Source organism: Geotrypetes seraphini, chromosome 19 (genome assembly GCF_902459505.1).
Source record: "Geotrypetes seraphini chromosome 19, aGeoSer1.1, whole genome shotgun sequence".
In the NCBI taxonomy this organism is placed as follows: Eukaryota; Metazoa; Chordata; class Amphibia; order Gymnophiona; family Dermophiidae; genus Geotrypetes; species Geotrypetes seraphini.
In genome coordinates this window covers 39,386,682-39,403,740 of record NC_047102.1, presented here as the reverse complement: position 1 = coordinate 39,403,740, position 17,059 = coordinate 39,386,682, and the positions used below count along the sequence as shown (strand labels likewise).

Below are 17,059 nucleotides of genomic sequence, written 5' to 3'. Positions count from 1 at the left end.
TAGCTCTGAAAGTGAACTGCATTGCAAGTCCTGCAACTTTCAAAGGCTATTGTGAAGGGCACGTGCAAACCAAGCGCTTCCGGCCGCCTTACCAGAAGTAGGTGTTGGTGCCGTCGTCGTAGACCTCGGAAACGGTGGCCCGCCAGAGCCCGTCCTCGCGCGGCACCTGCTTGAGCCGACTCCGAGGCTCGCCCGCCTGCAGGGTGCCGTTGGGCTGCTCCTCCACGGCGCCCCGCCGGACCGGGAGCCGGCTTCTCCTGTCGGACCGGCTCATGGCTGGAACCGGCGCCGGCGAGGCAGCTGCGCCGAGAAACGGTTGCTCGGCGGCGCCCGCGCGACCTCCCCCAAGACTATCCTAGCCGCGCCGGTGACGTCGCTGCGTTCGCCCCGCCCCTTTTCCCCTCGCGGCGAGGAGTTCGACCTCGACGTGGAATCACGTGCGAACACGGCGTCCTGGACTTTCCACTGGCGGGTGGGCGGGGCTATGGAGATAACTGTCTACGGGCGATGGGGCGTGGCCTGTGAAGGGGCGGTCACGTTTGCGACGGAGTCAATGAGAGAAACTGGACTGTTTTGCTGAAATTCCGATGGGGACGCCTCTTAGGCGGCGTGCTCAAACAGAGCATTTGCATATGGGCGGGACTGGCGGTCGCGCGCTTGCACGTCGCTGAGTTGTATTTTAGAGGCACTAGATTAGGGGGGACAAATGTAAACCTAGCGCTTGCAACCTAGGATGCTTTTTTTTTCAAAGACAAGAGATCTACAAACAATCAAACACCAGTTAAAAGCCAAATGGCCTATTTCCAGTCTGTCCACTATTTCCTCCCTCTTCATCGTAGAACTAGAAGAGACTGTTCTAAATACATAGCAGACAAAACCCATGAAATACCACTGGTATATTGATGACATCTCAGATTTTGTTGAACAAACAAATGTACTCCATCCAAACCAAACAGGGTTCAGCCAACATCACTCCACAGATCTTTCACTTATTGGGTTGACTACCAAAATTCTTTATCATCTTGATCACCATCAGTCCATTTTGCTCATTTCCTTAGACCTATCATCTGCATTTGATACTGTTGATCATAAGCTTTTTCTGGTGGGTCTGTATGAAATTAGAATCATAGACCAGGTCTTGGATTGGTTCTCACCTTTTTTTTTACTGATCGGTCCTCCAAGGTAGTTTTCAATACAACATCATCAGATTCATTTGCAACTGATTATGGTATCCCACAGGGTTCGATTTTATCCCCCCTACTTTTTAATATTTTCCTTGCACCCCTTTTAACTTTAGGGCAATCTATTGGTTTCACAATGTTTGCCTATGCAGATGATGTGCAATTAGTTCATCCTATAGACTTAAACAACTTAATTGAAATAAATCTCATAAATAAAAAATTGGAAAAAATCAATTCCGGGTTAGATTTACATATGCTCTCTGAACATCGAAAAGTCCAAATTAATGATCTTTCTCTGCCATCTCCTCTTACATTTAAAACTCAATCTCTTCAAGTTGTGTCTTTAAAACTACTCGGAGTCACTTTCGATAGTAAGCTCAGTTATCATCTTCATATCAGCACAGTGGTCCAGCGCTGCTTTTACCGGCTACGCATGATTAGGTCCATATCCAAATTGTTAGAACCCGTCTCTCTGAATATTTTGATCCACTTTCTTGTGATTTCCTGCATTGATTATTGTAATGCTCTCTACAAGGGCATAACTAAGAAAGAAATAAGAAGACTTCAGATTATACAGAACACTGCAGTAAAGATTATATTTAATACAAAGAAGTTAGCCCATGTCACACCCCCCCCCTCCTTCATAAAGCTCATTGGTTGCCAGTAGAACACAGAATCACTTACAAAATTATTTTATTAACTTTTAAAACTAGACAAAATAGCCAACCCGAATTGATTAATAATCTTCTTATCCCCTAAGATCGTCTGCCAAAAATCTTCTATCTATCCCATCTCTGAAGTATATCAATACAATGAGGTCTACCATTTTCTCTGTCAGCACTCCATCTCTTTGGAATAATATTATGGCCCATTTACGGGAAGAATCAATTCTTCACCATTTTAAGACAAAGTTAAAAACATTTCTTTTCCTTGATGCTTTTGAGACCTAAATGTCCTTTTCAGAGCTACATAGTTTTATTTTATTTTTTGCCACTCTTCCTTTTGTTTTCTTCCTTATTTGTCTTTCTCTCTACTTGATCATTGTAGTTCTAGCCCTTTTCCCTTTTGTTCCTGTTTGTTTTTGTTTTTAATTGTTTTTAATAACTATTATTGTTTTTAATGATGTGCTGTTTCTCTAAATATGGTTGTTTTTTTTTGTAAATACATGTTTTTATGACATTGTACACCGCCTAGAAGGTTGAATGGGCGATATATGAAATCTTAAATAAACTTGAAACTTGAGGGAGAAGAGGCTCAAACAATTTTACAATTCTTTCAATACATACCATCCTACAATCAAATTCAAAATTGACTTCCGAAAGTTCACAATTTAGCTAAAGTACCCGAGTAACAATTATTAAATAGTAGAGATTTAACAAAATTCAATTATAAAAACATATTAATTATAAATAATAAAAAATTATAATAAAAATAATTTTAAAAAAGGAAAAAAAAAGAAACTGAGAGACCTGGGAGTGATGGTAGACACAACAATGAAGGCGTCGGCGCAGTGCGCCACAGCCTCAAGGAAAGCAAACAAAATGTTGGGTATCATTAAGAAGGGTATCACGACCAGGACGAAGGAAGTCATCCTGCCACTGTATCGTGCTATGGTGCGCCCGCATCTGGAGTACTGTGTTCAATTCTGGTCACCGTACCTCAAGAAGGACATGGAGGTACTTGAGAGAGTTCAAAGAAGAGCAACTAAGCTAATAAAGGGTATGAAGGACCTCTCATATACTGACAGACTGAAAAGGCTAGGGCTTTTCTCCCTGGAAAAGCGGAGACTTAGAGGAGACATGATAGAAACCTTCAAGATCATGAAGGGCATAGAAAAAATAGACAGGGACAGATTTTTCAAATTAAGGGGATCAACAAGTACAAGGGGGCACTCAGAGAAATTGAAAGGGGAGAAGTTTAGAACAAACGCTAGGAAGTTCTTTTTCACACAGAGGGTGGTGGATACATGGAACGCGCTACCGGAGGATGTGATAAACAGGAGCACGCTATAGGGGTTCAAAGAAGCTTTGGATAGGTACTTGGAGGACAAAGGGATTGAGGGGTATAGATAGGTATAGAGGTAGGCTATAGGGATAGGAGTAGAGGTAAGTATAGGGATAGGAGTAGAGATAGGTTATAGAGTTAGTCAGGGACCACTACTCAGGCAATGGACCTGATGGGCCGCCGCGGGAGCGGACCGCTGGGCGAGATGGACCTCTGGTCTGCCTCAGCGGAGGCAACTTCTTATGTTCTTAATAAAATTAAAATAAAAAACTAAAACTAAAAATCCCAAAACAGTTCAGCAACAGCAAGATTTCCAACTATAGGGAGCAATCCTCGGTACCAAAACTTCAGCTTCAGTCCGCATCACCATCGGGCCGCAGCACCAACAAGATGGCAAAAGAACAAGCAACCCCCCCACCACCATCTGCGGGAGAGATGCCACACAACCCCCCCCCCCTCCCCACCTCCAACCCCTCTTCTCCTTACCTTGAATTAGTTGGCTGACTGGAGGGATGCCTACTCTCTGTGGCCAGCAAGCCTGCCTCTTCAAAATGGGCTTTCCCCTCCCCGTTGCATCCTGGGATGCACCGGGGAGGGGCTTGAGGCTCTGATTGGCAAAGGTTGTCTAAGGCCCCTCTCATAGGAAGAACCTTAAACAACCTGGGCGAATCAGAGCCTCAGGCCCCTCCTTGGATGCACCGGAAAGGAGCCTAGGGCTCTGATTTGCCCAGACACACCCTTAGGAGGGGCCTTAAGAATCCAGGCCAGTCAGAGCCCTAGGCCCCTTCCTGGTGCATCTGGGGAGGGGTCTGAGGCTATTATTGGCCCAGATTGTTTAAGGCCCTTCAAATGGGAGGGACCATAGACAACCCGGGCCAATCAGAGCCTTAGGTCCCCCTCCCTGGTGCATCCCAGGATGCACTGGGGAGGGGAAGAGGCAGGCCAGCTGGCAGCATGGAATAGGAATCCCTCCGGTCAGCCAACTAATTCAACATAAGGGGGAGAGGGGTCGGAGGCAGGGGGGATGTTGTGTGGCAGCGAGAGAATAGGCATCTCTCCCACTGCTTGTGTGTGGGGGGTCACTTGGTGGCGAGAGAGAGTGGGCATCTGTTCCGCTTCTAGGGGTGGGGATCGCAGCTGCAGGGGTGGTGTTTGTGGTAGGAGAGAATGGACATCGCTCCCACTGCTGGAGTAGGGAGTCACCACTGCAGGGGAGTGTTTTTTTGTGGCGGGAGAGAGTGGGCTTTTCTCCCGCTGCTGGGGGAGGTAGCTGATTCAGGGGGAGGGTGCTTGTGGCGGAAGAGAATCAGTTGGCTTTCTAGCAGTCTCTGATACTGCCATGCCGGAGTTTTAAACAGTGCTATCACAGTACCGGTATCCCTGGACCAGTTGCTGATTTTTGTCACCAAAAGCCGACACCACTTGGCAATTGTTAGGAATCCACCAAAGTGCTCATTTCAATACTGAAGAGCCCATTTGTATGTCAGTGTCGGAGACTCCTAGAAACCTCACTAAAGACAGAGATAAGCCGTTTTAATAATCCGCCGCTAAAATGCCTGCAGGCTAAACCGTCAGAAAACAGTTTTATGATGTTGTTAAAGTTTTGAGAATCTGGACCTGAATCCTTCAAACTAAAAGGATACAACCCTAAAATAGTCTCCAGGAATATTGCCTCATCCCTTAAAACAATGGTAGGCAAACTCATTAGTCAAAAGAGCCAAAATCAGTAGTACAACAATTAAGATTTGTTTTGAGAGCCATACCCCGTGGCCGCTTGCACTACGATGGCTACGTCAATCCGACTGACACCCTGCTCGCCCGCACATAGTCGAAATCGATTCGTGGCAGAGACTAGAGAATGATATGGGGAAAAAATTTGTCTCTGTCCTTGCCCCATTCCATCCCCGTGAGCTCGGTCCCCATCTCCGCATACCATCTGATCCCATCCACACAAGCCTCAAATAGTTTTATACTGAACTTATTATATTAAAGTATAAAAAGAAACAATATTCTGTACAATTGTCAATTTATAAATCAACGTCTTCTCCCCACTCTCTCTTTCCCATTTCCCTTCAGTGTCCTCAGCCCACTCTCTCTCCACTTCACTTCAGCGCATGCACATAAAAGCAAGCAAGCAATTTTATATCATTTTCATTCTATTCATTTATAGAAATTAAAATCTAAATAATGCCAGTAACATAACAAAACATGATTTTACAAAAATAATTCCCTGCACAGTCAAGCCTGACCCCCTCTCTCCCTCCCCCTTACCTTCGTGGCCAAGTCAAAATGATCTACCAACAATAAAATTTTAAAAAATACAAAGCCCACTGTACACAGAGAAAATGTTAATTATCATTTATATTCCGCGGGTTTTCAAAGAGGTCAAGGCAGATGACTTTATGCAATGTCACCTCAGTAACAACTATACAAAAATAGACAAATATACCCCCTCCCTTTTTACTAAACCGTGATAACGTTTTTTAGCGCAGGGAGCTGCGCTGAATGCCCTGTGCTGCTCTCGAGACTCATAGGCTCCCTGCGCTAAAAAACGCTATTGCAGTTTAGTAAAAGGGGACTATAGTGCAAAATATAGACAGCATATATAAATTCTCAAAATGGACACATTTTGATCACTAAATTGGAAATAAAATTATTTTTCCTACCTTTGTTGTCTGGTAATTTCATCAGTCTCTGGTTGCATTTTATTCTTCTGACTGTGCATCCAATATTTCTTCCCTTCTTTCAGCCTCTTGTATGCTTCCTCTCCTCCAGACCTCATTCCCTCCCCCAATTTTTTCTTTCTTTCACCCTGCCCACTTCTTTCTTTCTCTCTCCATGCCCCCTTTCTGTCTGTCTCCCGTCTCCCTTCTTTCTTTCTTTTTGTCTCCCTGTCCCACCCTTTCTTTCTTTTTGCCTTCCCCAAGCCACCACCATTGGGGAACAGACCGCAACCACTGTCAGGGAATAGGCTGCCACTGCCACCATCAAGGAACAGGCCACCGCCGAGTTCTGAGCTCTCTCTGCTTCCCTTCCCTGTAAAGAGGATGCTGAAGCGCCGGGCCGACCAACCTTCGCCACCCATCAATTCTAACGTCGGAGAGGAAGTTCCGTGCCAGCCAGGCAGGGAAGCAGGTTGGGCACCCCTGCTGTAGACGAGCCACGAGCCACACTCAAGTGACTAAAGAGCCGCATGCGGCTCGTGAGCCGCAGTTTGCCAACCATTGCCTTAAAACATTCAGAGAAGACTTATTGCACTACAAGGACAAGAAAACCACAGACTGGACCCCCTGAGTAGTGACATATATACAATCAAGAGCTGGAAAAACTGAGAAAAATGATACGAGATCTACAACCACTGTTCCAGGAAGATGAATTACTATAAGAAATATTCCCAGCTCCACCTGTGCTGGCCTTCCGTCAGCCACCTAATCTAAAACAAAAAATAGGCAAAAAGCAAGCTCTCCACTCGAACCCATGAAGAAAATGGCACACATCCTTGCAGTGTGGCAAGCTGCAAACTGTGTGAGCAAATCTCAAAGGATCCCACAGTCACTCACATGTGTAAAACATTCAACATGAGGGGATCCTTCATATGTTCATCCTCAAAAAAGTGCAAAGAGAGATGTGCAATGATTATAGACCAGTGAGTATCACATCAATAGTGAGTAAACTCATGGGAAAAATTGATTAAGAACAGATTAGACACGTTCCTGGATGATGAAAGATTAAGGGATCCCCACCAGCATGGCTTTACAATGGGAAGGTCTTGTCAATCCAATCTGATAAGCTTCTTCGATTGAGTAACACTCCAGATGCTAACTAGTTTTCCAAGTTTTATTATGATTTGATATCCCACATATCAAAAAATGGCTAAACGGCTTACAATAAAATAATTAAATGTAAACAAATATAAAAAAGTGAGAACAAGACTTGGAAGTGAAGGAAAAACTGAAAGAGCTGCAATATAAAAAGAAGAAGAGAATGGGATCATGAAACTTACTAGCTATTCCACACTTTTCTTGACACTTTTCGTTTCAATGAAGCAAATGCATCTAGTAAATGGGCACAAGTATAGGGAAACCAAGCCATTGTGACATCACCAATGAGGTTGGCTCTTAGGCATTGATGGAATGAGGCATTATGACATCACAATACAAGTGGCCACTGAAAAGTTCTCAGCCCAGCCAAGAAGAGAATGAGGTGGAGCCATAAAACTTACAAGTTATTCCTCACTTTTCTTGACACTTTTCGTTTCAATGACATGAAATGAAAAGTATCAAGAAAAATGTGGAATAACTTTGAAGTTTCATGGCTCTACAACATTCAAGGCTGGCCTGAGAACTTTTCAGCGGCCCCTCGTACCTTATTGGACAAACCAAAAGAAGTTTATATATAAACTTCTAAAGGTATTGTGCCATCCCTTCTGGGGATCAGAGGGCCCTTTCAGGGTTAAGTGCAAACACCACATCTGATATTCACATCACTGTCCACAGGATGCTGCTATTGTTCCAGAAACAACCCAATTAGGACTTGAAATTTCTGAGCAACATCATCAAATTACTTTACTCCTCATAAATTCTAAACCTGCACTCATTCAATCCCTTTTTTTTTTTTATGTGCTAAGACATCTTCAGTGTTTCAAGTTTATTAGGTTTTTATATACCGCCTATCAAGGTTTAGTTATGCGGTTTTACAATCAGGCACTCAAGCATTTTCCCTATCTGTCCCGGTGGGCTCACAATCTATCTAATGTACTTGGGGCTATGGAGGACTGAGTGAATTGCCCGGGATCACAAGGAGCTGCGAGGGGTTTGAACCCACAACCCCAGGGTGCTGAGGCTGTAGATCCAATCACTGTGCCACACACTTCTATAAAATGGGCCATATTATGCTTGTTACTAACATATGTATGAGAAGCAGCTTGAATGCTAAGGAAGAGTTCTTGACTGACATCCTTAGAAATGTGATCATTCCTTTCATACAGAAAGCAAGCACAACACAGGAAAGGAAATGGAGATAATGTCATTGTAGCATATCTACAGTTGAAAGGGTACTTCCACCTCCTTGACCTCGTTGCTGTGAGTGCTTTTCCATCTTGTAGCCTCATTCACTGTGTATAAACCAGCCTACAGGGAAGTATCCAGCAGTGATGTAGTAAGGTGCTGTCTTTGCGGGGGAGGGGGTGAGGGAGTGCACAAGTGCCTCTTCTCCTCTCTGCCCCCTCCCATACACCTCTTGAAATGTTCACTTGCATGAGCAGCATCTTCCACCAACCTAGGCTCCCTTCTGACATCACTTCCTGGTCGTGGAGCCATGATGTGACGTCAGAAGGGAGCCAAGGCCAGGGTGAGCAGCAGGCACAAGATGCTGCTCGCACCGATAAACATTTGAAGAGGTACGCGGGGGTAGGGGAGGCGTGCGGCACAGAGAGAAAGAGCAGGTGGTGGATGGTGCAATGATGCCGGGTGCCAACCTAGGTTTAGCAGACATCCAGGAAAACCCAGACATGGCACCCACAATGGCACCTTTAGCAACTTGGGGTACTGAAATACTGCAGGATACTAACTCCCACGGTAGATCAAGGTGTGGTGTAATCACATCTTTTACTGTACCTTGATAATGCTACCCCCCCCCCAATAGTTAGTAACACTAGGGATGTTCAAGCTTTAAAATAAATAAATAATCATGAATGTTTTAGTGAAACTGCAAAAAAAAAAAAAAAAATTCCACAGGTTTCTCAGTGAATTAAAAAATATCCACTCTGAACCCTTTGATTCGTATCAGAGTTCAAGCAGGTACATTTGCCTGATTTGAACGGTCTATCACAGGTAGATCCTCAAGGATTGGTGCATTCACAGTAAAAAAAAAAAAAATATATATATATATATATATATCTATATCCATCTGGCAAGTGTTTAAGAATGCATCTCTTAAACACTCCCCAGATGAATGAGAAATTTCACTTAAGTTTTATTGACCTCCAACCTGACCTGACTGGTTTCCATTTGATCTCCCGAGCTCTTTACATCTGTTATCAACTCCTATTTCCTTCATAAGAAATACCCTACATTTAAATTTCTATTATTTATTTCCATAGTTTCTATACCACACTGTCCTTGATAGTAGGCAGTTTACTATTTAGCATTAATAATTAAAACATAAAACAATTCCATAAAGCCATTCAAAAACAACAAAAACTATCAAGCCACAATAGATGTTTCTTTGAGTTATGACATCATCATATAGGACCTCAAAAACCAAAAATAGGGCAGAAGCTGTTACATGAAAACAGTAACACTGCGGGCTTCAATAAAGAGGTCGAGTGGTGGCCTTTTCTTTGTTAATAGTTGATTGGTGAAACCTATATTGAGTTCTGATGAGTTTCGAAGATCTTTTTCACTCCGGGTTTGAATATAATTGGATATTGGAATGTGGATGGCGTCTATTTTTCGGATGAGAAATGAACAGCATAGAGTGAGATACCCTTCAACATGCACTGCATATATTTATAAGTTGGCTTTGTTTTTGTGGCTTGAAGGTGTACTAACCTGTAACTTTGTTTTTTTACAGAGCAAAGCAGTGAGAATTTTTTGCCTTTCAAGTTTTCTGAAGAAGTTTTGTGTGAGACACGACAGAACCCGCCAAGAACTGGCTACGTTTTGCACAGATAAGTTGATATGTTTTGATACGACTCGATTTTGATGAAGAAAGTATTACATCCTTTATTAAGAAGAAATATTTCCAAGTGCTATGATTGAAAAAGGAGAGATTTGTTGTGTTGGGATGCGACTCCAGTTTGGTCTCTCATTAACTTTTTCTGAGCACTTTCAGTGCTCTAACAAAGGAAGTTAGATTGGCAACTGAGTTGTTTATGATATATTTGTTGGATCATATATGACCTTTCAATATAAAAACTTGTTGGAGCAAATATGCTCTAAGTAGCCTACAGAATGGTAAGTAATTCTTAAGATTGCACAAACCCGCAGGAAGCGCATTCCACAACTTAGCACCTGTCAAAGAGAACATCCTATTAATACTGCAGTTTACATAAAGTTTATTGTGAAAGCAGCTCACCTGCAACACCAACAGATGTTATTGGCCAGAGATGGTCTATTCCTCACTACCTTCCAATCCCGCGGCAATGTTTCAAATTCCATGAATAAAACAGAGAAATATGATATATGTAATATATTTATATATGTGATAAGCTCCTAGAGGAAACAGTGAGAGGCTTAACACAATGAACAAGCATCTGTATGCCCTCTACAAGTACACAGTATATGTAACCTATAATTAATGCATCTCAGACGTTGCAAAATCACCCAGTTCTGTGACATTTAATAATCATTTTCTTTTTATCGTGCTCACTGGTGACCCTGTATCTCCTAAAATATTGATGCGTAATGTTTATGTAGAGTAACTCATACAATTAAGCAGAGTGGAGTCAAGTATCTTTATTACTTTATTGATTCCATACTGGTGTGCTTGTCTTACAATATCATGCTGATGCTGGCTTAATGGATTCTAAACTACTGAATACAGGTCATGTAATAAAGCTGGAATTACCACGAAGTTGTCTACTTTGATTCGCAGTGTAAATCCAAGGTGATGCCATTTGAGTCACTCATACAGTTCTTCCAATGGGGGGATAGTCTGCTGTGACAAAATTCCACATTGTTTTCCCTTGGATCCCCACTAGGTGGATACCAAAGACAGTGAAGAAGTCAGAGCTTGTTAGACTTTTGTCTCTGTTCATGCTACCCTCAATCTTACTACACTTCTCCCTCCGTATTTGCAGGACATGCGTGTGGACCATAGGCGCGTTTACGGAAAAACCACAAATAACTTTTTTAATGTTATTCGCGGTTTTTAGAAAAAGCCTTCCGTTTTTATTATTGGAACCGTGAATAATTTTTCTACAGCGATTTCAGGGCAGGCAGCCAGTGATTTCTGGGCAGGCATGCTGGGAAGAAGTCTTTCTCTCTATGGATGCTGGGAAGCAGCGTTTTTCTCAGTGCACACTGTGAAGCACGGAAGCAACAAATTTGTGAGAGAAAGCATGGTAGCGGCAATTTTCAGAGTGAATGGTAAGCAATACACTTTTTTATTGGTACAGTAAAAGGAAAAAGAACTTTAATGATGATGTAATTTGGGGGGGGGGGCGGCGGAGTCAGCTCTCAAAAAATCACAAATAAGTGAATCCGCAGATATGGAAACTGCGGATACGGAGGGAGAAGTGTAATACATACAGTTTTCAGATTTTTTGAACCCTATGGGTCCTACATGTTAAGCATTTTTTTTTTCATATAGACACAAAAAAGGAGGAAACCTTTAGGTCCCTGTGATTACTGCGACTGTACTAATATGAGAAATATCCAGAGATTGTGCCATTCATGAGCTCTTGAGACCACATAGATGCTTTCTTTACCCAGGGACCAGTGTGGCTACTAGAACATTATAGTACACAATCAGTGCAAATTAAGATGATGAAGAAAAAGGCAGAAAGTCAGTTATAGACTTGTAATTCATTGTTTGAAACAAGCTGGGATCCATCACACCAAGGGGCTCATTTTCAAAACAGAAAGATATCCAAAAAATGGCATAAAGTGGCACTTGGACTTTTTGATCGCCAAAACTTCCCAAGTGCCAATTTATGAAAGTGACTTTTTAGATGTCTTGCAGGCCATTTTTCCTCCAGTATGTCTAAATCTTAAGGGAGCATGTTAGATGCATGTTTCGGGTGGGATTAGAGCAGCCTTCGGACTTGAATGTCTTGCAGGGATAGCAAAACCTTTTTGAAGATGTCCAGAGCATCATTTAGATGTTCGGAGTCAGACCTGTTTTAAAAGTACATAAGGGGCAAAGAGATACCCAAACTGACCAGATGACTACTGAATGCATGAAGGCATGACTCCCCCATACTTTATCAATGGTCACTGACCCCCCCCCCCACCCCCCAAAGATTGACAGAAACAGTACATCCCAGCTTCTATGAGTGCTACAGATATTATGGGCAATCCTAGTAGAGCAGCAAGCAGGTGTCTGGAGTAGCCTAGTGGGTAGTGCAGTGAACCACAGAGAGGGGGATCCAGGCCCATATCCCACCCTATCTGCTATATTTATGGTAGAAAGTATGAGGCCACCACTTGGACACGATACAATGCTGGTTTTTGTACTATTTTTGAGTTCCCGGGGTTGGATTCCGGGCCCTGTGCCGGAGATCTTGTTGGCTGATTTCGTGGCCACTTCCCTACATGCTGGGCATTCCCGCAGTGCGGCGGCAGCTCATTTAGCAGGCTTTGCCTTCTTTTGCAGGGCTTTGGGCTGCCATTGTCCTTCATCATGGTTTTTGACCCGTCGAATGCTGCGGGCCTGGGGTCGGGTGGCCCCGAGTGTTCCGGATCCTCGTTTGCCTTTCACGCACGCCCTATTACTGCGACTCATCCAGATCTTGCCAGTTGTGGTGCCTTCCGGATTTGAGGAATGCCTTCTCCGCGTGGCCTTTTCTCTGGTGTTTTTTGGGGCTCTGCGCATAGAAGAGCTCCTCGTTCACCCCTCCGATGTTCTTGGGGTACGAGGTCTCCTTTGCCATCATGTTCAGTTGGAAGAGGGTCTGGTGCATTTGTTTATCGCCAGATTCAAGATGGACCAGCTGGGCAGAGGGCGCACATTGGTGGTGCAGCGTTTCGTGCCCTGTAATGTCAGTGGCTGCCTATACGGCGGTTCGTCCTTCTGGGGGTTGGGCATTCCCAGCTTTTGGCAGTTTTGCGTCTGGCCTTAGCACGGTGTGGAGAGGACCCTGCACATTATGGCATGCACTCTTTTCGGATTGGAGCTGCTACCTGTGCTTTCCGGTCTGGGATGCCTGTGTCCGGCATTCAACGCTTGGGACGCTGGACCTCTGAGGCTTATCAGAGCTATATTCGTCCCATGGGCCTGGGTGGCAGTGGTTGGCCTGATGCATCTGGGTTTTAGAAGGGTTATTGTAGGTTTTGGGGCTGGGGATTGCGTGCAAGTGTGGGGGGTGCATGAGGGTTGAACTAACACCACGGTGGTTTAGGCATGACTTGACCTGCTGACTTGACCGTGAGTTTTTGCTTCCAGATGCGAGCTGCCGACCTTTGTCGGTCTAGATCGTTGGGCACTCCTTTGTCCATTGGGCCGGGGAGCGTGCTGTCGTCCGACCAGGAGGCCTGCACTTGGGTCTTCAGGAGCTTGATGTCCGTGTGTCCTGGTGGGGTCAGCGGGGCAAGCGTTGGCATCAGTTGCTGTCTCTGCTGGAGGACTTTCGTCATCGCTCCCGTCATCCGGAGATGTTGCTTCTGCACCTTGGGGGCAATGATGTGGAGGCGTGTACTGGGAAGCAACTGATTGATACCATCACAGGCAATTTGGGTGTAGTACAGAGGTGGTTTCCCAGTACCCTGCTGGTGTGGTCGGACATTATTCCCCGACCTCGTCAGTTGGCATCCTGATGGTGGACTTTGTAAGGTGAATAGGCAGGTGGGTCGAGGTCAGGGGTGGTGCACAAATCTGGCACGATTGGGTAGATGTGTCATGTGCAGGTTTGTTTTCTAGGGATCGGGTGCACCTCTTTGACATCGGGTTGGACCTTTTGTTGAATGACTTTGCCTCGTGTTGTGAGCATTGGTTGGGAACTTAGCCGCAGCTCACAGGCCTGTGGCGGTATCTCGAGCTACTGGCTGCTGGGCTCATCAAGGGATGAGCGGTGGGCTGGCGCGGAGCCGTGCCTGGTGGGTCAGATGACCCTGGACAATGGGGCTTGTGGAGATATGCTACCCCTCGGACCCTTGCTAGCACGGCGGGGTCGGGGGGGGGGGGGGCATTTAATGGCCATAGTAGCTCGGGTTCAAGATGATGTTGTTTACAATGCCTGTTTGTTAAACATGGTTATAATTTATTGAAGTTATATGTTTATTTCAATAAACAGGGCTGCGGCCAGGTTTCACCAATGACAGTGTGGAGCGTGTTATTGGGACCCAGGATGGGTGGGTTGACAAGAGGTTTGTTGTGAGAGCGGGCCACTCCAGGTTCCACTGTTAAAACGATTTTAAATTCATACAAGTAACTAGAAAAAAAAAAGTCAAATGAATTCTAACACCAAATCCATTGTTGGATGATATCATTATGTAACAAAATGTATTTATTTTTTGTTACTGGATAATAAGTGTTCTTTCTTAAATGCCTATGCCACAAAAATATAGAAAATGGTCCTCAAACTTTGCTTTTGTGATCAGGGCATTGATATTTTGACATTCACCTTTTTTATTTTTATTTTTGCAGAACATTCCAGATTAATTCCAAGATGAATAAACTTAGAGGCCCTTTTACTAAGGTGCAGTAGTTCCCCTGCTATCTCTGTCTTTGGGGACAGCAGGGCCACAAAGTCGCACTACCAAAGATGGGACTGGCTGAGTTCTCTGCAGGGAGAAACAACATCAAATGGGAACCACTGGTGGACCCCAAAAGGTGCTGATGCCACCATTGCACATCAAATCGGGCCTAATGAAACAATTTGTCAGAGCTCTAGATAAGGAGTTGGCAGCCTTCAAATATCTTCAAGAAATCTTCCCTAATCTGTCTGAAGCAAAGGTCAAAGCTGGCATCTTCATCAGACTAAAGACAAAGAAATTCCTGTAGTGCAAGGAATTTTCCAAGACAGGAAGGAAAAAGCAGCTTGAAACAGCTTTGCTGCAGTGGTTCGGGGCTTCTTGAGCAATCACAAGACTGAAAACTATGTGGAATTGGTTGAGAATCTGAATTACAGTAAAATGGGCTAAAGGATGTCTCACAAAGTCCATGTCCTTGATATTCATCTTGAGACATTCAGGGAGCACATGGGAACCTACTCAGAGGAGCAAGGTGAGCACTTCCACTAGGATATACTGGACTTTGAACGCCACTACAAAGGACAATATAATGAAAACATGAAACTACATCTGGGAGCTGATTCGTGACAGTGACAATATAATCGTAAATCTTGAAAAACTACTCATTTCTAAATCTTTTGTGGTCATCTTTGTATAAATTCAATATACAGTAAATACATGTTAATTATGATTCATATGTTGCTTTTTATGACTTTATAAGAATGAAAAGATGAAAGTTTGGCATTTTCACATTTTAAATAGGTAATTTGAAAAATATGACTATCTTTGTCACACAAGTCCAGTTTTATGGAAATAACAGACATCTTCTATACTTTTTAGGCATGAGCAATTAGGAAATTACAATTAGGGCCAGATTCTGTAATTGGCACCTAAAATTGATAGGTGCCTAAAGTTACTGCCTCTCAATCACACATGGGCACCCATTATAGAATCGTGCCTAACTTATAGAAGTCTATAATGTAGGCCAGGGTTTTAAAGGCCTACATTATAGGCACCTAAGTCCTTTAGAGAATTGTACCTAGCGGTGCCTAAGTCTTTCGTCACAAACGGATTCAATCTGGGCATTTGACCTGTGGTTCCTACAACATTGGTGATTGCGAATTCTAATACGGCATATAAACAAACATCTCCTCACTTGGAGACGCTTGACAAAGGCAGAATTGCCGAAACACTGTTAGTGTCGAATCTGTGCAACTCACATCGTGCTGTGAACTAATGAAGTTTTTTCGGACTGTCCCTTGCTGTGTGTTTGACATCTTTTCCGCACGAGTCCTGCATTTGGATTGCTTCCCCGTCTGGTAAGCCATTTTGGTGCTTACTGCAGCTTAGTAAAAGGACTCTTCATAAACTATAGTCAAGGCCATGCAGAACTGTTCAGCACCATGCTCTGGACAGCTCCTGTGAAGGATAAACTGACATCTGACTGAGGTTGTGGTTGGTTCCCCCCACCCCAAATTTTTAAGAGGCCCTTAAGCAGCTAGCATGGGTTTTCCAGTAGCCATTGGTACAAACCTGATGTGATGACTACTATGGGTTTAATACATTAATGTTAATAATACTTCTTCAGGAGTTCATTCTTCAAACATACTCTTTTATATTCACCAAAGTCCCTCAGATCCCCACACTTGCACTATATATTTGGCAAATCTTGTGTGGTGGTTCTTCTCACCGGAACTATTTAAATCGGTGTAATTAATTATTATTGTCAAATTTTCTTAAAGTGCCTGTGCTTATATTTAATAAATTTTCTTTCAATAAATAAATAAATATGTATATGTGAACTTAGCTTTTTGATTCATTTGATTGATTTTTGAACAGTTACTGCTTCATTCCCCACCGACACGTTTCGTTCTTCATCAGGGTCGGGGATGTCGTTTAGATGGTTTAGCGTAGTGAAGAACTAATGCTAGCTTTCTATATATTTTCTTCATAGTCGTTACACCATCCCCGACCCTGATAAAGAACGAAACGCCAGAGAAAGAACACTGGTGTGGCTGGCTGTGACTGCTAGTGTGAGTCATGATTAGCTGTCATGATTAGCTGTCATGACTGTTAAGTGCAGCCACACTACCAGCAGTCTGCTAGCATGGCTGTTCACCTATACATTTCTTGACCTATCTCCTAATTTTATTCCTCCAAACAGCTTAAATATGATATGAATTTTAGGACATAGGGTGGAGGGCAGGGAGAGATGATGCATAGGGAGAGAGAAAGAAACGCTGCACAAGATAACGGAGGGGAGGGAGGGAGAGATGCTGCATGGAGGGGAATAGAGAGGTTTGACCCAGAGCACAAAGCAGGGAGAGAGAAAGAGAGAGAGATGTAGACAATGGGAAAAGAAACATAAATGTTGGATATGGCAGTGGAAGGGAAGGTACAGAGATGGAAGATGGATGGTGAGCATGAAGAAAGAAGAAAATGTCAAATGGGCAGGAGACCCTGGTGAGCGACTTAACAGAA

At 43.7% G+C, this 17,059-nt stretch overlaps 1 protein-coding gene across 2 annotated transcripts in view; it reads right to left on the bottom strand.

Moving 5' to 3' along the window:
* PTDSS2 (phosphatidylserine synthase 2) overlaps positions 1-434 on the bottom strand; it is a 170,583-nt gene extending 170,149 nt beyond the window's left edge. For both annotated transcript variants that reach the window (XM_033928021.1, XM_033928020.1), the window contains exon 1: positions 93-434. In XM_033928021.1, the coding sequence (XP_033783912.1) occupies positions 93-274 (182 nt within the window). In that variant the 5' untranslated portion in view covers positions 275-434. The remainder of the gene's footprint in view (positions 1-92) is intronic.
* Between the last annotated feature and the right edge of the window lie 16,625 nt (positions 435-17,059).